The sequence below is a fragment of the Vidua chalybeata genome, chromosome 24, assembly GCF_026979565.1.
Source record: "Vidua chalybeata isolate OUT-0048 chromosome 24, bVidCha1 merged haplotype, whole genome shotgun sequence".
In the NCBI taxonomy this organism is placed as follows: domain Eukaryota; kingdom Metazoa; phylum Chordata; class Aves; order Passeriformes; family Viduidae; genus Vidua; species Vidua chalybeata.
The window spans coordinates 4,573,939-4,594,169 of NC_071553.1; the positions used below are offsets into that span (position 1 = coordinate 4,573,939).

The window sequence follows — 20,231 nt, forward strand, 5'->3', positions numbered from 1 at the left end:
TCCTGCGTTTTGTCTGGACAATCAGGCCTTTATTTTCTATATTTCATGCTGATTTCTGACCCTTCCCAGCAGCAAAGTGGCAGCTTCTGCAGGCAGGGATAAAAATCAGGGAATGAGCCACAGCTTCCCGAACCAGTCTGCATCTTCCCAGCCCAGTAAGGAATTCCAGAGGATCAAGGACAAGCAGGATCCGGTCCCAGCACAGAGCTGCGGAAGCCACATTACAAAACTATTTAAAATTCCTCTGAGGACTGAGCAGCCTGGTACTTTTCAAAGGTGTTCCCAAACAATTGCGAATTATTGGGCTGACAAAGCCTTATCTCGGCAGCCCCCCGCGCTTGTTATCTCCCGCGGAGCCGCAGCAGGGCGAATTTTGGAAGCCAGCGGGCTCGGCGCGGCGCGGCTCCAAACATGTGCACGGCTGATTACTTCCACAGCCTTGACAAAAAAAAAAAAAAAAAAAGAAAAAAAAAAGAAAAAAAATGAAAAAAAAAAAAAAGAAAAAAAAGGGAAAAAAGTTATAGGACTCAGCACTGAAAAAAATTAAAGTGCCGGGGATTGGCAGGCGCCTCGGAGCGGGGAGATAAAGGGGACGCGGCGGTGGCGGGGTCGCGCGGTGTCCCCGTGTCCCCGCGCCCCCCCCAACATGGCAGCAGCGCCCGCCGCGCCCCACGTGCGCCCGTCCCGCCGGCGCGCCCCTGGCCCCGCCCACCGCGGCTGTGGGCACGCCCCCTCTGCGGCGCTCAGCCCTCCGATTGGTGCGGGCATGCCATAGCCACGCCCCCCAACTCGGCGGCCGCGGCGGCGCCGCTCGGTGATTGGCTGCGGCGCGGCGCGGGCACGCCCCCCTCCGCGGCGCGCTCGGGGCCGGCGCGGGAGCGGCGCCAGTTCCCGGCGTCCCGCGGCGGAGCCGGCGGTGGCTGCGGCGCCTCGCTCCGCCCGCGCCCGTCCCCTCCGTGTCCCCTCCGTGCCCCCTCCGTGCCCCCTCCGTGCCCCCTCCGCGCCCCCTGCCCGCCCCCTCCCGCAGCCCTCCGTGCGCGCCCCATGGAGCTGCTGTGCGTGGAGTCCGCGCCCCGCGCCCCCCGCGCCGGGCGGGACCCGCATCTGCTGGGGGACCGGCGGGTGCTGCAGAACCTGCTGAGCCTGGAGGAGCGCTACAGCCCCCGCGTGTCCTACTTCCAGTGCGTGCAGCGCGACATCCAGCCCTACATGCGGAAGATGCTGGCCTTCTGGATGCTGGAGGTACCGAAACGCCGCGGGATTCCCCAAAACCCCGCGTGCGGGGGTGACCGGGCGTGCGGGGGGGACCACCGGGGGACGAGCCGGCGCTCATGGCTCGGGTGTCAGGCGCGGGGGGGTGAAACTCACTCTCCGTGAGTTTGGCTGTGCTTAAAGTTGGGGTTCCCCCATGCGGGAGCCTCCCCCGAGCCCAGGAGCAGGGGGTGAGAGACCCCCAAAACCTCCGGGCAGGGCTCCGCGGCTGGGGCTGCGAACGGCGCTGCTTCAAGGGGGAAATAATAACGCTACTGTCGACTTCCCTAAATTAAAAGTGAATCTGGCTCTCTGCGGGATGCAGTTCGGGGTGGTGGGGGGGGGGTGGGGAGATCTCCCGATGGGAGGATTCTCAATAAATGACAATTCCGCAGGGCTGGGTCCTGCCTGTCCCCGGCCGGTGCTGCGGGAAGCTCTTCCAAAGAAATCAAGAACATTTAAATTTTAAAGGTGTTTTTTTTTTTTTTCCCGCTGCTGTCACTCTGTTCCCGCAATCCCCTTCTCAAGGAGGGTCTCGGTAGATAAACGCCGCTCCTGGGCAGCCCCAGAGGCAGCGAGATGACACTGGCGGGTGTCACGACCTGCGTGTCATTGTCCCCGCGGCCGGGACAGCGCTGCTGGCAGCAGCAGGAGGGTGGCGTTCGCTGCAGGATGAGGAGAAACCGCAATATCTTTATGGCTGTGTCGAAAGAAGGAAGTTCAGTGTGACAAGTGTTGCGGTGCTGGTGGCAGATAAGAGCAGCGGGCTGGAATTTGGAGCTGCCGGTGCCGCTGAGGGAGGGGACTTTGGGGACATTGATTTGGGCGCTGCCATTGATTCTCCTGGCGTCCCTGGAGCGCTCCAGGTGGAATTGCCAGCTCTGGATCCTTCTCTCCACCCTCCAGCCGGAGCTGCTGCTTTGCTCCAGAGCTCTCCAGGGCTGGGGGTGGCAGCTGGCTGGAGCCATCCCCAGCAGGGCACAGCAGAATCGGGGCCAAACCGGGCGAATTCGGGTTTATCCGTGCTCCCTTTGGAGCTGCAGCTCGCTCCTGCTGCTCTCCACAGGAAGGTGAAGCCTCAGTGTGACAGCCCGGGGGCGATGCCTGCGGCTCCTTCCCTGACAAGTGTGAAACAGCAGCTCTTGAAGCTGTGCTGAGCTCTCCTCTCTCACCAAAACTTCCTTTTCTCTCGTGTCTGTGCCCCCGGGGCTGGCCAGGTGTGCGAGGAGCAGAAGTGTGAGGAGGAGGTGTTCCCGCTGGCCATGAACTACGTGGATCGTTACCTGTCCTCGGTGGCCGTGCAGAAGAACCACCTGCAGCTGCTGGGAGCCGTGTGCATGCTGCTGGCCTCCAAGCTGAGGGAAACCATGCCCCTGACCGTGGAGAAGCTCTGCATCTACACCGACAACTCCATCACCCCCCAGGAGCTGCTGGTAACCCCTGGGCCCCCTCCCTGTGCCCGGCTCCTGCCTGGCATCCCCTGACCCCGTCCCTCTGCCTTCCCCTCCTCCCCGGTGAAGGATTTGCCATCCTCCCCATGCTGGGCAGAAGAATTGTCCCCATCCTGGTTGGGGATGAAGTTTATTGTGCCAGCACTGAGCTGTCACTCTGGGCTGTCACTCCAGTGCTCCAAGCTCTGGGAAGCTCCCTGTGCCCCCTCAACTCCTGCTTGGCATCTCCTGATCCCGTCCCTCTGCGTTCCCCTCCTCTCTGGTGGAGGATGGAGGATTTTCCATCTTCCCTGTACTGGGCAGCAGAATTGTCCCCTCAGTTGTCCCCTCCTGGTTGGGGATGAATTTCTTGTGCCAGCACTGAGCTGTCACTCTGGGCTGTCACTCTGGGCTGTCACTCCAGTGACATCTCCAAGGTTCCAAGCTCTGAGAAGCTCCCTGTGCCCCCTCAGCTCCTGCCTGGCATCTCTTGATCCCATCCCTCTGCCTTCCCCTCCTCCCTGGTGAAGGATTTTCCACCCTCCCCTTGCTGGGCAGCAGAATTGTCCCCTCCTGGTTGGGGATGAAGTTTCCTGTGCCAGCACCGAGCTGTCACTCTGGGCTGTCACTCCAGTGACATCTCCAAGCTCAGGGTCAGGCAGCTCTGCCTCCCCCCAGCTGCAAGAATCAGGGAATGTGGGAGATTCACTCCCACAGCAGCAGGGAAAAAAAACGGATTTTAGGTGCAGAGTGAAGCAGCAGAATGGGTGTGAGGGGTTTGTGAGCTCCTGGGGAGGTCACTGGGTGCTCCAGGGTGGTGGGGACGAGAGGAATTCCTGCTCTACCCCTCCAGTTCTCATCCCACCTCCTTGAGGCTCTGAAAGGCCAAACATTTCTGGTGGTGTCTGAGGAGAGCTCAGCCTCAGCCACGAGGGAGGAAATGGGAGAAAAGCCCTTTTTTTGGGGCCTCAGGAGGGAAGGGTGACCTCCCCTCGGTGCCAGAACATCCCTGGGGACCCCGAGAGCTTCTCGGGGTTGCTCATCACCCAGCTCAGCAGCCCGGGTGGTTTTGGGGTGGGCTGATCTGAGTGGGATCAGGTGGGCAGCGAACCCAGAGAACTTTGGGGGCAGTGCTGGGAACCGCAGAGCTCTTGAGCCCAACCCGGTTTTTCCCAAGGCTGGGGAAAATCCCCTCCCCTCCAGAACCCCCCTGAAGTCATTAGTGGGTGGTGATTGCCTTAATGAGCCCTCAGGAGCTGATGATGAGTGTGCTGAGGGATGGGAATGGATGCTGAGTCCTGTCCCCATCCCCCAGGGACACCACAGCCACTCCTGCAGCACCCAGCTGTGGTTTAATTCTGATTTTTGGTGAGGGGTTGCTGTCGGAGCGGGCAGAGCATCCCTGGAGATTCCCCCTCATTCCCAACTCCGGGGTTAATTCCTGCTCATCTTCCCTGCTCCTCCCTCCTGCCCCTGCAGCTCCCACTCCTGGAATTCTGGAATTCTCCTTCCCCCCAGGACCCCTGGGTTGCTCTTGGATGCTTCATGATGTCCATATGGATGAAAATTGTTTTGTTTTGGGGGTCAAAAGTTGCCTTTTTTTTTTTTTTTTTTTTTTTTTTTTTGGCTTTTCCAAGCAAACTGGATCCTTTTCTTCTTTCCTGGTGGGAATGTGAGCACTCAGCAGAGCAGGGGTTTGTTCCTCTTTGTTATCCAGGGGCTGCACAGAGGCAGCAGCGACCTGAGGGAGGGAAACTGAGGCACTGGGAGATCCCTGGGCGGGGAGAGCCCATGGAGAGTCCTCTGGCCTGGATTTCCATGGATTTTAACCCTTTTTGGAGCTCATCCTGCTCTAGTAAAGAGAATATCCAGGGATGTGAAGGATTCACCCTCACTGAGGGAATTAAATCTGAATTGTCCATGGAGAGTCCTCCTCCCTGGATTTCCATGGATTTTAACCCTTTTTGGAGCTCATCCTGCTCCAGTAAAGAGAGAATATCCAGGGATCTGTGAAGGATTCACCCTGGCTGAGGGAATTAAATCTGAATTACAACACCCAGAGCTGCTCCTTCCCCCTCTGCTCATCCCCAGCTCCAGTAGAGAGGGAATGAAGGGAATATCCAGGGATGTGAAGGATTCACCCTGGCTGAGGGAATTAAACCTGAATTGTCCATGGAGAGTCCTCTGGCCTGGATTTCCATGGATTTTAACCCTTTTTGGAGCTCATCCTGCTCCAGTAAAGAGACAATATCCAGGATCTGTGGAGGATTCACCCTGGCTGAGGGACCTGAGGGAGTTAAATCTGAATTACCACACCCCAGAGCTGCTGCTTCCCCCTCTGTGCTCATCCCCTGCTCTTTCCCAACCCCCTGGAAGAGGGTGGGGAGAGCAGGGCCAGGGGACAATGGGGCATCCTGGCCTCCCTGGTGGCCCGGGGCCATCCCAGCAGGAAGCTGGCTCACATTCCCGGGGCTCTGCTTCCTCCTCCTCCTCCTCCTCCTCCTCCTCCTCCTCGGGCAGGGATGCTTGGCAGCAGCTCAGCCCTTCAGAAAGGACACGGAACCTCGCTGGAGTTATTCTGGGGGAGAAGGAAATGATGCAAGGAGGGATTTGTCCATTTTGGAGGAAGTTGGATTTCCGTCCAGGCCGTTCTCTAACCCACCTTGGGGCGGTTTTTTTTTTCCTTTTTTTTTTTTTTTTTTTTTTTTTTTTTTTTTTTAATTTAATTCTTTTTTTTTCTTTTTTTTTTTTTTTTTTTTCTTTTTTTTTTTTTTTTTTCCTTCATGAAGATTTTTCTGCTCTGGGTGAGAGAGGGTTCAGCTGCTCAGAGCTTGGGGAGAGCAGCTGGAAATCACCTCCATCCTCCTGCTTTGGCTTGGCTTGGACATCCTCAGCCTCAGCTTTGCCAGGGGCCAGGAATTCCCTGGGAAAAAACCAAGGAGGCACCAGGGAGATGATGAGGGAGCAGCAGCGGGGGGTGAAAATCAGGGAAAAAGAGCTGAGGGTGTTCCCAGGATTTGTTTTCCCCTTCTCATGGCTCAGGTGGGGCCATCCCTCCATGCAGAGGTGTCACCTGTCCCTTCACCCCCCGAGCTCTGCCCAGGCTCTGGAAATCCAGAATTTTCCCCACGTTTTCCCCCCTGCAGATGGATTTTGGTGCTGGGTGAGCAGCTCCTGTGTGACCTCAGCAGTGTGACAGCATCGAGGGCCACTGTCACTGCCACCCTGCCACTGCCACCCTGTCACTGCCACTGCCACCCTGCCACTGCCACCCTGCCACTGCCACCCTGTCACTGCCACCCTGTCACTGCCACCCTGCCACTGCCACTGTCACTGCCACCCTGCCACTGCCACCCTGTCACTGCCACCCTGCCACTGCCACTGCCACCCTGTCACTGCCACCCTGCCACTGTCACCCTGTCACTGCCACCCTGTCACTGCCACTGCCACCCTGTCACTGCCACCCTGTCACTGCCACCCTGCCACTGCCACCCTGTCACTGCCACCGCCACCCTGTCACTGTCACTGTCACTGCCACCCTGCCACTGTCACCCTGTCACTGCCACCCTGTCACTGTCACTGCCACTGCCACCCTGTCACTGCCACCCTGCCACTGCCACCCTGTCACTGCCACCGCCACCCTGTCACTGTCACTGTCACTGCCACCCTGCCACTGCCACCCTGTCACTGCCACCCTGCCACTGCCACTGTCACTGCCACCCTGTCACTGTCACTGCCACCCTGTCACTGCCACCCTGCCAGGGCCACTGCCACCGCCACCCTGCCACTGTCACCCTGCCACTGCCACTGCCACCCTGCCACTGCCACCCTGCCACTGCCACTGCCACCCTGCCACTGCCACCCTGCCACTGCCACTGCCACCCTGCCACTGCCACTGCCACCCTGCCACTGCCACCCTGCCACTGCCACATCCCAGCTGCAGCCACACATCCCCTGCCCTTGTCCCCAGCTCTCTCTGAGGATTTTTGGCAGCACCAGGACTTTGCTCACCTGCGCAGAGCAGGGAATGCTCGGGGAATTTGGGGAATTTTGCTTTTCCTGCCTCTTTTTTTTTTTTTTTTTTTTTTTTTTTGGTTTTTGTTTGTTTGGTTTTTGTTTTGGTGGGGTTTTTTGGGGGGGCGTTTTTTTTTTTTTTTGTTTTATTTTTTGGTTTTTTTTTTGTGGGTTTGGTTTTTTTTTGTTTGTTTTGTTTTTGTTTTCCTCAGGCTTCCAGGGGGGGATGTCACACCCTGGCAGAGGGGATCCTGCTGCATTCCCAGCTCTGGCAGGGACAGCCAGGCTTGGCTCCTCGGCAGGAGCAAAGGGACATTTCCCACTTTTGTTCCTCTGCTCCACTCCCCAGGCAGGGCTGTTCTGTGAGGAAGTGCAGGGAAGGGACGTTTGGGGTTTGCTCCATCGGCTCTGGCAGGTTTGGTTGTGCTCCTTGCACGGATCCAGGGGCTCTGCCAGGCCCTGGGGCAGCACCAGAGGCTGCCCTGAGCTCTGTCCTGTGGGCTGGGGACAATCCCTGGGCTGGGGACAATCCCTGGGCTGGGGACAATCCCTGGGGACAATCCCTGGGGACATTGGGGACAATCCCTGGGGACAATCCCTGGGCCGGGGACAATCCCTGGGCTGGGGACAATCCCTGGGCTGGGGACAAATCCCTGGGCCTGGGGACAATCCCTGGGGACAGTGGGGACAATCCCTGGGGACAGTGGGGACAATCCCTGGGGACAATCCCTGGGGACAGTGGGGACAATCCCTGGGGACAGTGGGGACAATCCCTGGGGACAATCCCTGGGGACAGTGGGGACAATCCCTGGGGACAGTGGGGACAATCCCTGGGGACAATCCCTGGGGACAGTGGGGACAATCCCTGGGGACAGTGGGGACAATCCCTGGGGACAATCCCTGGGCTGGGGACAATCCCTGGGTGTGGGGACAATCCCTGGGGACAATCCCTGGGCCGGGGACAATCCCTGGGGACAGTGGGGACAATCCCTGGGCTGGGGACAATCCCTGGGGACATTGGGGACAATCCCTGGGGACAATCCCTGGGCTGGGGACAATCCCTGGGTGTGGGGACAATCCCTGGGCCTGGGGACAATCCCTGGGGACAGTGGGGACAATCCCTGGGCTGGGGACAATCCCTGGGGACATTGGGGACAATCCCTGGGCTGGGGACAGTGGCACCTTCAGCTGGCACTGCCAGGTCAGAGCTGCTGGAGCAGGGATGGTGAGGAGCCAGAGCTGGTCCTCGGGGCAGGATCCAGCCCTGGGGACAAATGTCCCCGTTGTGTCCCAGCCCTGAGGGTGGCCGTGCCCCTGGTGGCCCCCCCAGCCGGGCTCTTGGTTTGGGGGGGGATCAAAGCAGAGCTGGGAGCTCCAGGGGAGCCTTTGGGATCTGCTGGGTGAGGAGGCAGCTCCAGGCGTGTCCTGGCTCCTTTCCCAAGAACCTGGAGCAGCTTTCCCAGCCTGCCCCCAGGAGAGGGAGAGCTGGGGACAGAGCTGTCCCCTGTGTGTGCCACTCAGGACATTCCACACCTGTCCTTCCTCCTTTCCCCAAGCCTGATCTTCCTCCTCTGCTCCAATCCCTCCAACCTCTCTTTTCCAAAGCTCCTTTTCGCTTTTTTTTTTTTTTTTTTTGTTTTTGTTTTTTTTTTTTTTTTTTTTTTTGCTTTTTCCGTGGATTTGGCTTTGAAAGGCTCCCACTCCTGGCAGGCTGGGCCTCCATCTGGGAGGTGGGAGGCAGGGATGGGTTCCTGGGGGAAAAGTGGAGCCTGGGAAGTGACAGCTTGGGCCCAGGGTGGGGTTTGGGGCAGCTTGAGCAATTCTGCTCGTTTGAGCAACTCGGGGCGGGTTTGTTGTGTAAGGGGAAGGAGGGGAGGGGGTAACAACAAGGAAAAAAAAAAAAAAAAGGGGGAAATGAAGATCTGAGCTTAGGAAAGAATGGTCACTTCCTCAAATCCCTCTGTGCTGCAGCTCTCCCCTCTGTGCAGTGTGACTGGAATCCTGAATTCTGGGGGAAAAGGGGATTTGTGCTGGGCAGGGTGAGGCCTGAGCCTGACCTGAAGCTCAGTCCAGCTCTGGAGCCTCAGCCTCAGCTCCTTTGGGGCAGGTTCCCTTTCCCAGCAGGGCCACTGTCACCTGTCCTGCCACTGTCACCTGTCCTGCCACTGTCACCTGTCCTGCCACTGTCACCTGTCCTGCCATTGTCACCTGCTCCTGGGGACACCCTCAGGCCTTTCTGAGCCCCCGGCCCACATCTGCTGCTGCTGAGGGGAAAAGGGGATGGAAAAATCCTCCTGGCTGGGATGTGGGGATTGGGAAGGGACTGATCCTGGGAGGACACAGCTCTGTGCCACCCCCAGAGGGGACAGCAGTGACAGCCCAGCGAGGCCTCCACGTGTGTGGCCCCCAGTTGGGTTCAGCTGCTGCTCCAGCCTTGCCAGAGCTGGGATTTGAGGGCAGGGATCCCAAATTTCGTGCTGGGGCTCTCCTTGTGTTCACCTTGGCACCCCCTGAGCCCGGGACCTGCTGGGGGACGGCTCTGCCAAGGTTTGTCCCTGTCCCTGTCCCTGGCAGGAGCAGTGCCCGGGGCTGGCAGAGCCAGGAGGGGCTCGGGAGGTTCAGGAGCAGCTGAAGGAGGCTCCCAGCCCTCCACCATCTGCTCCCAGCCTGGCTGGCTCCTGGAGACCCCAGAAATGCCTGCTGGGGTTTTGGAGGGGGCAGCCCAGGCTGGGATGGAGGCGTTGGGAAGCCCCAGAGGGTGTTGGTGTGGCTGATCAGCGCTGGGGATGCTCCCAGCACACCTGGAGGCTTTCTTGGTGGAGAAAAGGGGAATTTTCTGCCAAAAAAAAAAAAAAAAAAGCATTCCCAGCCTGAGAATTCCCTCCTGCCATGGGGTTTGTGGGGCAGTCACAGCCCCCAGAGTCCTCCTGGGAGCCTGGACATCAGCCTGTCCCCTTGGGAGTGCGAAGGGATTGGGAATGGTGTCCCTGCTGTGCCTTTCCCTCTGTCCCTGCTGTGCCTTTCCCTCTGTCCCTGCTGTGCCTTTCCCTCTGTCCCTGCTGAGGATTTCCCTCTGTCCCTGCTGAGGATTTCCCTCTGTCCCTGCTGAGGATTTCCCTCTGTCCCTGCTCTGCTTTTCCCCCTGTCCCTGCTCTGCTTTTCCCCCCTGGGCTCTCCCAGCACTTTGCAAAGCGAGGAGTGTCCAGGGCTAATCCCTGGAAAGAAGAATCCACATTTTTTTCCTTCCTCCTCCTCGCTCTGCTCCCGGCTCTGAGCAGCCCAGGGCTGGAGTTGTGCCACGGGGACAGCGTGGGGACAACCCCTCTGCCCTTCCCCTCCTGCGCTGGCCCTGGGGCCTCCCGACCCGTCCCATAACGTCCTGTCCTCGCTCACCCCGCAGCACTGGGAGCTGCTGGTCCTGGAGAAGCTCAAGTGGGACCTGGTGTCGGTGATTGCCAACGATTTCCTGCCCCACATCCTGCACCAGCTGCCGCTGCCCCTGGACAAGGTGGAGCTGGTGAAGAAACACGCCCAGACCTTCATTGCCCTCTGCGCCACAGGTGGGGGCTGGGCTGGGCTGCTGGGACACCTGGGGTGGGCCCCCCACCTTTTCTGGGAGCTGGGTGCCTGCCTTCCCTGCAGTCAGAGCCCTTCAAGGTGGGACAGCGCTCCCGGGGGCTCTTAGATGCCAGGAGAGCAAGGGCCACGTGCCAGCCTCTTGCTGTGCCTGTGGGAGGGTGCCCAGGGCTGAATCCCAACTTTTCCCGGCCTCTCCCTCAGTCTCTGGAGCCACCTCATCCCAGAGCCCCTCCTGAAGGCCTGGCCCTGCTGCTCAGCCCGTTCCGCGCTCCTCCAGCCCAGTTCTCCCTGCCAAACCCCCGTCCCAAAGCGCAGCCGCAGCCTCACTGACAGCTCCTTCCCCCTGTGCTGGCTCCAGACGACACGTTCGTGATGTACCCCCCGTCCATGATCGCCACGGGCAGCGTCGGCGCCGCCATCCACGGCCTGAGCCTGCCCGGGGGCGGCGACGCCGTCACCGAGCTGCTGGCCGCGACCACGGGCACCGAGCTGGTGAGTGGGCACGGGGCCTGGCACGGCTGCTGGGAGCCTTCTGCTCCTCAGAGCGGGAGCTTTCCATGAGGGTGGGACGGCTGCCTGGGGAGGGTGTGGGGCCTGTGCCTCTGGAGATGTTCCAGCCCCAGCTGGCTGTGTCACCTCTGTCACCTGCTCCAGGTGACCCGGCCTGCGGGTGGTGGTGGAGAGACTGGGATGGACTGGTCGTGGTGGTGGGGAGACTGGGATGGACTGGTCATGGTGATGGTCAGCCCAGGATGGTCTGGCCATGGTGGTGGTCAGCCCAGGATGGACTGGTCATGGTGGTGGTCAGCCCAGGGATGGACTGGCCATGGTGGTGGTCAGGCCAGGGATGGTCTGGCCGTGGTGATGGTCAGCCCAGGGATGGTCTGGCCGTGGTGATGGTCAGCCCAGGGATGGTCTGGCCATGGTGGTGGTCAGGCCAGGGATGGACTGGCCATGGTGGTGGTCAGCCCAGGGATGCAGGGATGGTCTGGCCATGGTGGTGGTCAGCCCAGGGATGCAGGGATGGTCTGGCCATGGTGATGGTCAGCCCAGGGATGGTCTGGCCATGGTGGTGGTCAGCCCAGGGATGCAGGGATGGTCTGGCCATGGTGATGGTCAGCCCAGGGATGGTCTGGCCATGGTGGTGGTCAGCCCAGGGATGCAGGGATGGTCTGGCCATGGTGGTGGTCAGCCCAGGGATGCAGGCACAGGGATGGACTCCAGAGGGCCCTTGCAGCCCCAGCTCCTGTGGGATTCTGTGCTGTTCAAGCGGTGCTGCCCCGGTCTGAGGAGAACCAAGGGCTGTGGGGTGATCCCAAAACAGCCCCGGGCAGGGCGGGGTGGCTTCAGAGCCTTTGAAATGCCACACAAAGGGCAGGATCTGTTCCCTGCCCGGGCAGGTGTTGGCAGGATCGGGTTCTCGGGCGGGGACGGGGACAGGGACACGCCAGGCTCGGCATCTGCTGCCCTCAGTGTCCGGTTGCAGGTGTCCTGGCTGGGGGGGGAAGGGGGGGCTGGGGACACGAAACCTTCCAGCTTTGGGGACATCGGGATGGGGGGGGTTCTCCAGCCCCTCGCTGCCCTTGGAGCGGGGACGGGGATCCTGTGGGGCTCTCCAGGTGGTTGCAATCTGGGGCAGGGTGGGGGTGGCTTTGTCCGGGGGGAGGCTCCGGGCACGTTTGTGCAGATGGAATTTTTTTGTTCTCCGGGGCCTTTTTAGAGAGAGAATCAGTGCAGCCACCTGCTCCCAACCTGCTCCGGGAGGTCGGGGCAGTGCAGGGAACAGGTGGGAAGCAGGGAGGGCTCTGTGGAGGGAGAGGGGCTGAAATGGAGCCCAGCACCCTCCTGTCCCCTCCTGTCCCCTCCTGTCCCCTCCTGTCCCTCCCCAGCATCTGCCGTGCCCCCCGCCCAGGTGTGGGGTGCCTCACAAACGGCTCCAGCCCAGGCAGGACCATGGCAGCTCCTCCTGGTTTGTGAACACAGAATTTTGGGTTCCTGGGAGAGCACCTGGGCTCGGCCTCCCCCACCTGTGGTGCTGCTGCTTCTCCCTGAGCGTGGCCCTGCGGTGTCCCCCAGGCCGTGACTCAGTTTCCCCTCGGGAGGAGCAGCTCCCAGGCCCAGCTGGGAACGCAGGGATGGTGCGGCAGGGCTGGGCCAGCTCCGTGGCCAGCGGGAGCCTGGCTGGGCGTGGCCAGGCTGGCCTTGGCATCTTGGCCACGATTGCCAGTGGAGAGCTGGGATGGACTGGCCAGGGGGATGGGGAGACTGGGATGGACTGGTTGTGGAGATGGTCAGCCCAGGGATGGTGCTGGACAGCTGGGGATGGACAGGGGATGGTGGTGGAGAGCCTGGGATGGACTGGCCATGGTGGACAGCAGGGGGATGGGGATGGACAGCCCCTGCCCAGGTGTCCCTGGGGATGGACAGCCCCTGCCCAGGTGTGTGTGGGGATGGACAGCCCCTGCCCAGGTGTGTGTGGGGATGGACAGCCCCTGCCCAGGTGTGTGTGGGGATGGACAGCCCCTGCCCAGGTGTCCCTGGGGATGGACAGCCCCTGCCCAGGTGTGTGTGGGGATGGACAGCCCCTGCCCAGGTGTGTGTGGGGATGGACAGCCCCTGCCCAGGTGTCCCCGGGGATGGACAGCCCCTGCCCAGGTGTGCGTGGGGATGGACAGCCCCTGCCCAGGTGTGTGTGGGGATGGACAGCCCCTGCCCAGGTGTCCGTGGGGATGGACAGCCCCTGCCCAGGTGTCCCTGGGGATGGACAGCCCCTGCCCAGGTGTCCCTGGGGATGGACAGCCCCTGCCCAGGTGTGTGTGGGGATGGACAGCCCCTGCCCAGGTGTGTGTGGGGATGGACAGCCCCTGCCCAGGTGTGCGTGGGGATGGACAGCCCCTGCCCAGGTGTCCGTGGGGATGGACAGCCCCTGCCCAGGTGTCCATGGGGATGGACAGCCCCTGCCCAGGTGTCCCTGGGGATGGACAGCCCCTGCCCAGGTGTGTGTGGGGATGGACAGCCCCTGCCCAGGTGTCCCTGGGGATGGACAGCCCCTGCCCAGGTGTGCGTGGGGATGGACAGCCCCTGCCCAGGTGTGTGTGGGGATGGACAGCCCCTGCCCAGGTGTCCATGGGGATGGACAGCCCCTGCCCAGGTGTCCCCGGGGATGGACAGCCCCTGCGCAGGTGTCCATGGGGATGGACAGCCCCTGCCCAGGTGCCCCTGGCGCTCGGGGCCGGGCGGTGCCGGGGCAGGAGGAGGCTGTGCTGACGGGAAGCCGGGGAAGGGGAGCTGGGGAAGGGGAGCTGGGGAAGGGGAGCTGGGCGTTGCTATTTTCGCTCGCCACATCCTCTGTCAGTTTCTAAGAACCGCTGGCGGATTCCTGGTAAGAGATTTCGGGGTGTGACAATGTCCCGTGTGAGGTGCAAACTGTCACCAGGCTGAGCCGGGCTGGGCTGTGCCCCCGGCGTGTCCGAGTGGGAGTTTCCTCCTGTGGGGGAAAAACCAGAGCGGGGTTTGCATTTCTGGCAAGTGCTGCTGCTGTTGGCAGCCCCCTGCGCCTTCCAGTGCGTGTCCCCCAGCCCTGGGTCCCCTGGGGGTGTCACAGAGGGGACAGGAGGGTGAAAACCTTGTGAGAAGCTCGGTAGCCACAGCACGGTTCTCCCAGCGGGGCTTAGGGTGGGTTTGGGGTCAGGGAGGGTCCTGGTGCCTCAGGGGCACCCGGCAGAATTCCTGTGCCCAGCTCTGCTGCAGGGCCACCCCGAGCTCTGGGAGAGCTGGGCTGGAGGGCCTGGGGAGCTGCAGGGGGATCCATGTTCCAAGGACAGCCATATTTTTGGGATCTGGGAAGTTTGGCTTGCCTTTGCCATGCTGCTGAAGCCACACCCTGGCTCCAGGACTTCGGGAAGCTCTGCTGGACACAACATTCCTGCAGAATGGGGTCAGCAGGGAGCTGGGAGGAGGAGAACCAGAGTGTGGGGCTTTCCCTGGGCAGGGAGAAGCTGATGGAGAAAATCTCCTTTTTCCCTGCGTGTTCAGATGCTGGGGGGTCAGAGGTGCAGCCCAGCAGCTGCTCTGAGCTGTTCCTAGAGGAGGAGGAGGAGGAGCCCACGCTCCCTGAGGAGCACGCAGCTGATGCCTCCGGTGTGTTTCCCTGTTCCAGGACTGCCTGAAGGCCTGTCAGGAGCAGATCGAGGCGGCCTTAGCCGAGAGCCTGAAGCAGGCATCCCAATCCCAGCAGGAATTCAGCGCCAAGACGGCGGCCTACGGGGGCAGCCAACCCACCAGCACCCCCACGGACGTCACCGACGTCAACCTGTGACCAACTGCCCTTCCCCGGAGCTCCTGCCCCTCCCTGGACACCCCCAGCTCGCTGCATCCCCCCCGCCCACCCAGCGCCTCCGAGGGGCCCTTCCCAGGCTGGGAGCGTGGAGCGGGATCCGCTCTGGTGCCCGGAGCTGCTGCAGGTGGCCGGGGGGGAGTGCCCGAGGTGGTGCCGGGGACGGGGGAGCAGGAGCCTGGATGAAGTTGGAATTGTTTCTCTGTTGGCGTTCCCTGGCTCTCTGGGCTGTTCGTGGCCACTTCCAGCCCCGTGAGGGACAAAAATCACAGAGAGCCGGCCCTGCAGGACCCGAATCCTCGTCACCCCCGGCTCCTGCGGGGCCACGGGGCTCGTGGAGCAGCTGCTTGGTGGCCCCTCGGTCCCGATCGCTTCGTGCCACGTTCCCACAGCTCCGGGGGAGGCCGTGCAGCTGCTTCTGCTTGGAGAGGAGCCGTGGGGCTTGTTTGTTTTTGCTGTTGGATGTGGGATTTTGGGGACGAGCTCCCCATCCGTGCCTTGGGAGGAGTTCAGGGTCCCCTCGGCTGCTTAATTTATTGTTCACTGCTGGGAAACGGGGAGGGAGGAGAGCTGGCATTCCTCGGGGTGGGTGCCGCTCTCCTCTGCTTCCCAAAAAAGTGCCTTCCCCCCTCGCCCCTTCCCTGGCTCCCTGGGCAGTGGGAGACTCTCCTCGGAGGCTGGTGGGCCCTTTGGTAGCTTAGGCATCAGACTAGGATTTAAGGAAAACCTTTGAATGTGCTGCTATAGTCTGGGATGCATCTCCACTCTTCCAAGGCAGGGATTTCGGATCACGCTCGGGAGGGGGCTGTGTTCATCCACGTGGATCTGAGCTGCCTCCCGAGAGGGTGGAAAACTTTGCTGCGCACTTGAGTTGGAAAAGCAATTACTGCATTTTTGTATTGTTGTTTGTTGATCCTGTTAGTTTTTTATAAAAATTGTTGTAAAACAGAAGAAAAAAAAAAAAAAAATAATGCTGCTTTTCTATGAGAAAACCAGAGTGGAATTAACCAGAAGCCGGAGACTCCACAGGGATGGAAGGCAGATGCTGCTGCTGCTGCTGCTGCTGCCTGGGGACCTCTGGACATGTGGCTGTTGTCCTCCCGTGGGGGATGTGGAAAAGGAGGCAGAAATCTTCCTTCTGGATGCCACCAGCCCCACAAAAATCCGGCGGAAAAAGGTGGGGCCGCTGCTCCTCCCTGAGCCTGCCTGGTCCGGAAACCCACGGAGCCGCTGCCTCCTGCGAGCAGGAGGGCTGGGACAGAGCCTGGCTGTGCAAAAGGAAATGAGTTTCTTTTTTATATATATATATATATATATAAAAGTGAATTTTTAATTTAAGAGTAAACTGGTTTGGTGTTCACTCGCACGCGTCCCGCTGCTGGGAGAGCCAGAGAACCCTGTGATGTTGCAATAAAATATTTTAAACAAAAAAAAAAAAAAAAAAAAAAAAAACCCAAAAAAACAACCAGCGGCTTGAGGGTTTCCCTGCGCCGTTCCCAGGGTGGGGCTCGGATCTTTCCCTGGTGCTGGGGATCCCTTGGGAGTTCCAGGATGGAATGGGGAGAGGGCAGGCAGGAGCCTGAGGGACACCCGGGGCAGCTCAGGGATGGTGATGGAGCCAAAAACCTTCCTGCAGGTGAGGTGCCCCTGGGGCAGAGGCAGCACTTTCCTCCCAGCAGGCTGGAGGGTGCTGGGCACTGGAGCAGCTCAGGTGGTGGCAGGAGAGGAGAGTGCCAGGTGCTCTGTGCCAGCCCAGGCTCCCTCCTGTGCCCATCAGCCTCTGGCTGCTTTAAACCAAGATAAAACCAGGAAGTCACGGAAAAGGCTGAGGGCTGTGGGGACCCAGCTCCTGCCACCGGAGGTGACAACAGGGGGCAGCTGCCCCTGGCACAGCCCAGGGTGCAGCAGGGGCTCCTCTCCGTGGCCCAAAGCTGCAAGGCACACAGCTGGCAGCGACAGTGGCAGCAGGTCCCAGGGAAGCGCAGCCTCCTGGAAAAATCCCCCCTGGGTTTTCCAGCAGAGGTGGCACTTGGGCACAGTGCCAGGAGCAGGCCAGGCAGGTGGCCTCATGGCCAGGTGAGGACAGTGGCCCTGTGGTTTCAGGAAGTAAAGCCTGGGGGGCTTTGTCTGGGAAAATCCCTGGGCAAGGAGCTCCAGAAGCTGGTGGGGACAGGGACAGGCTGGGACCACGCCGGGCAGAGCCAGCCCTGACTGACACGGCTCTGGTTTTATTTCCGAGTACAGGAACAAAGCCAAAGCATCCCAGTGCTGGTGGCACCGGGCTCCTGGCTGGCACAGGGGCTGCCCTGGCCCGTGACAGCAGCACAGAGCGCTCAGTGCAGCTCTGTGGGCACAGCCTGTTCCCAGTGACCGCTCGGAGCAGCGGGATCCAGGAGGGACGCTCCTGCTCCAGGCTCCATCCAGCAGCATGCCAGGCCCAGGCCAGGCTCCAGCCCTTCCCTGCTCATTCCATGGCCACCGGCTGCTCCCCTTCCACGTCCCTCGTCTTGGAGTTCATCAGCTCCCGGCGGATCTCGGGCGAGATCTGGGGGTGGCTGTGGAACTTGAGCAGCTCCAGCAGGGCCTCCTTCTGCTCCGAGGACAGGTCCTCCTTGTAGCGCTGGGCCAAGGCCAGCAAGCTCTGGTGCCACAGCACGGGCAGGAGCCGCTGGTCCGTGCGGAAGGCCAGGAAGTGGAAGACCAGGGCGTCGAGCACACGGAAGGGCAGCGCGTACTTCTTGTCGATGAGCAGGCGCAGGAAGATGCTGTTGGCACCGCTGTACTGCATCTCGGCCAGCTTCAGCAGCGCCGCGCTGCGGGAGGGACGGGGACAGCTCAGGGGATGGGGACATGGGAGCAGTCAGGGCACAGGGGACAGGGACACGGGAGAGGTGAGGGGACAGGGGACAGGGACACGGGGACACGGGAGCAGTCAGGGGACAGGGACACGGGGACACGGGAGAGGTGAGGGGACAGGGGACAGGGACACGGGGACACAGGAGCGGTCAGGGGACAGGGACATGGGAGAGGTGAGGGGTCAGGGGACAGGGATACAGGAGAGGTCAGGGGACAGGGGACAGGGACACAGGAGCAGTCAGGGGACAGGGACACGGGGACACAGGAGCGGTCAGGGGACAGGGACATGGGAGAGGTGAGGGGTCAGGGGACAGGGATACAGGAGAGGTCAGGGGACAGGGGACAGGGACATGGAGACACAGAAGTGGTGAGGAGTCAGGGAACAGGGACACATGAAAGGTGAGGGGACAGGAGACAGGGAGATGGGAGAGGTGAGGGGTCAGGGGACAGGGACACGGGGACACAGGAGCAGTGAGGAGTCAGGGAATAGGGACACAGGAAAGGTGAGGGGACAGGGCCACAGGCACAGAGGAGAGGTGTGGGGGTCGGGACAGGGACACGAGGACACGGGAGAGGTGAGGGGTCAGGGGACAGAGCCATGGGGACAGAAGAACAGGCACAGGGTCAGGGGGTGCTGGGTTGAAGTCACGGGGGCCAAGGAATGGGCATGAGAGGGGCCAGGCTGGAGCCACAGTGACTCCCCATGGAGTCATGGGGGCTGGAGCCATGGACACCGAGGTGGGGCCAGGCAGGAGCCATGGGGACACAGGAGGGACCACAGGGGTCAGGGGTAACTGCACTGGAGCTGTGGAGCACCAGGCACAAAGCTGAGCCTTGAATCTCAACCCCAGAGGGAGCTGAGTGACCCCTCAGCACCTCCGAGGGGCTGCAGAGGCTGAGGGTGGATCCAAGGCGCTTCCCAGGGTCCCTGGAGGAGGAGAAGCTCTTCCCCTCCAGCCCCTCAGGGCCTCACCTGGAGTGCAGGACAGGGATGGAGCACTTGGTGAGGATGCTGCCGATGATGATGGCCTCCCTGAGCGTGCAGGTGCCGGACTCACAGAGCGGGATGAGGATCCCTGGGAATGGGGACACTCAGGCACCGACCACCTCCATCCACACACAGAACCCTGGGGCTCAGCCCCTTCCCCCTACAAATCACCGCTCAGCAGCAGGACAGCCCCTGCCATGCACCAGCCAGCCAAGCCCCAGAGGAGACCCTGCAGGACCCCTACCCTTGAACCAGGCCGCTGGCTTGAACAGAGCCTTCTTCAGAGCCATGTACAGGTGGAAGTTGAGCCGCTTGTACTCGGCGATGTCGTCCCGGATCCGCGGCAGCAGCACCAGGTTGTAGAACCTCTGGGCCATCCTCTCCTTCAGGTTGGAGGAAAATATCCTGGGTTCAGCAAAGCATGAAGGGATGGATGAGGAAAGGAGGCCAAACGGGCAGGTTGGTGTTTTGTAACTCTGACTCTGGTTATGGAAAAAAACATCGAAAAATCCCAGGCCAGAGGGTCCCTGAGGTGACCTTACCTGGTGGCCTGGTACATGGCAGCAGCTGTCCACGTCTCTGGCTCAGTGATGTAGAGGATCTGCTCCCAGTTGGACAAGGCAGGGATGATTTTAAACGCCTTGGGGAGCTTCCCACTCCTGTACTTGGACAGCACCTTCAAAGACAGGGACACGGGCCAGGCCATGACTGGGGGAAGTGACAGCAGGGACAAGAGCGCGTTGTCACCTCAGGGTGGTGGCTCTGGGTTCAGCTGCTCCCTCCTCACCTCCCTGACACCCCTGTAGACCTCCAGGACGCGGGGGTCGAGCTGGGGCATGGGGCAGCCCGAGAGCTCCGACAGCGCCGTCTCCACCTCCGTCTGCTTCTCCGTGATCTTCTCCATGATGATATCGGCCAGCGTGCGCCTGGGGCCGGCACGGGACAGCGTCAGCGGGGGACCAGGGAGGGCTGGCAGGGCACAGGGGCGAGCCAGGGGCTCACAAGGGAAGGGGGCGAGCTGGGGTCTGTGCAGGGCCGGCACGGGACCGGGGGGAGAATCGGGGGTCGCAGGGGGATGACACGATGGGATCACATCACATGGGACAGGGGGTGAGTTGGGGGCTGACGTGGGACAGGGATTGAGTCGGGGGCCGAGACAGGGAGGGGTGAATCGGGGGTCGCACGGGGCTGACACCGGACAGGGCAGAGCCGTGCAGGGAGGCGGCCCCTGCCCGGTGCAGCCCCCTCGTCACCTCAGCGGCGGGTTCTTGTTCATGAACATCTCGATGGCTTTCTCGTCCTCGGGGTCCACCTCCACCTCCCCGCCGTAGTCCCCGCTCCGTCCCGCGGCCGCCGCCGCCGCCGCCTTCTCCAGCGAGGGCCATTCCTCATCATCCTCCGAGTCCGAGCCGGGACCTGCGGGGAGCGGCGCTGGCTCAGCCGGGGCCGCGCACCCTCGGGGGGGTTCCCAGGGGTTTACCGGGGTCTCACCGAGAACCGCGCTGCGCTGCCGGGGGGCTGCGGGCGCTCCGGGGCCGTGCTCGGCCTCCAGCTCCTCCTGCTGCCGCCGCGCCTGCTCCAGGATGCGCCGGGACAGCCGCGCGTCCACGAAGCCGTCCCCGCCGCCATCCCCGCCCTGCTCCTCCGCCCCGCGCTTCTCCCGCACCCGCGCCCGCGGGGCCGCGTCCTGCAGGATCTGCTCGGCCAAGGGCAGCGCCGGGGCCGCGCCGGAGCCCCGCGCCCGCCGGGCCTTGGGCATCGCGGCGGAACCGGGGGA

The 20,231-nt window shown here is 61.7% G+C and overlaps 2 protein-coding genes across 3 annotated transcripts; one reads left to right on the forward strand and one right to left on the reverse strand.

Moving 5' to 3' along the window:
• The first annotated feature begins 933 nt into the window (after nt 1-933).
• CCND3 (cyclin D3) lies at nt 934-16,075 on the forward strand. 2 transcript variants are annotated; one of them, XM_053963761.1, is made up of 5 exons: nt 934-1,242; nt 2,469-2,684; nt 10,096-10,255; nt 10,633-10,766; nt 14,434-14,683. In XM_053963761.1, exons 1-5 carry the CDS (start codon nt 1,045-1,047, stop codon nt 14,590-14,592), a joined length of 867 nt encoding a protein of 288 aa, XP_053819736.1. In that variant the 5' UTR covers nt 934-1,044; the 3' UTR covers nt 14,593-14,683. The 2 variants fall into 2 exon arrangements, with proteins under 2 accessions (XP_053819736.1, XP_053819735.1); XM_053963760.1 differs by lacking the exon at nt 10,633-10,766 and having other exon boundaries at nt 935-1,242; nt 14,434-16,075.
• Nucleotides 16,076-16,791: 716 nt separating this feature from the next.
• On the reverse strand, nt 16,792-20,213 carry BYSL (bystin like). Its single transcript, XM_053963762.1, has 7 exons — nt 19,946-20,213; nt 19,708-19,870; nt 19,242-19,380; nt 18,997-19,130; nt 18,699-18,859; nt 18,440-18,542; nt 16,792-17,423 (listed from the first exon to the last, which is right to left on the reverse strand). The coding sequence occupies exons 1-7, from the start codon at nt 20,211-20,213 to the stop codon at nt 17,075-17,077; spliced, it is 1,317 nt and encodes a 438-aa protein (XP_053819737.1). The 3' UTR covers nt 16,792-17,074.
• Nucleotides 20,214-20,231: the final 18 nt, after the last annotated feature.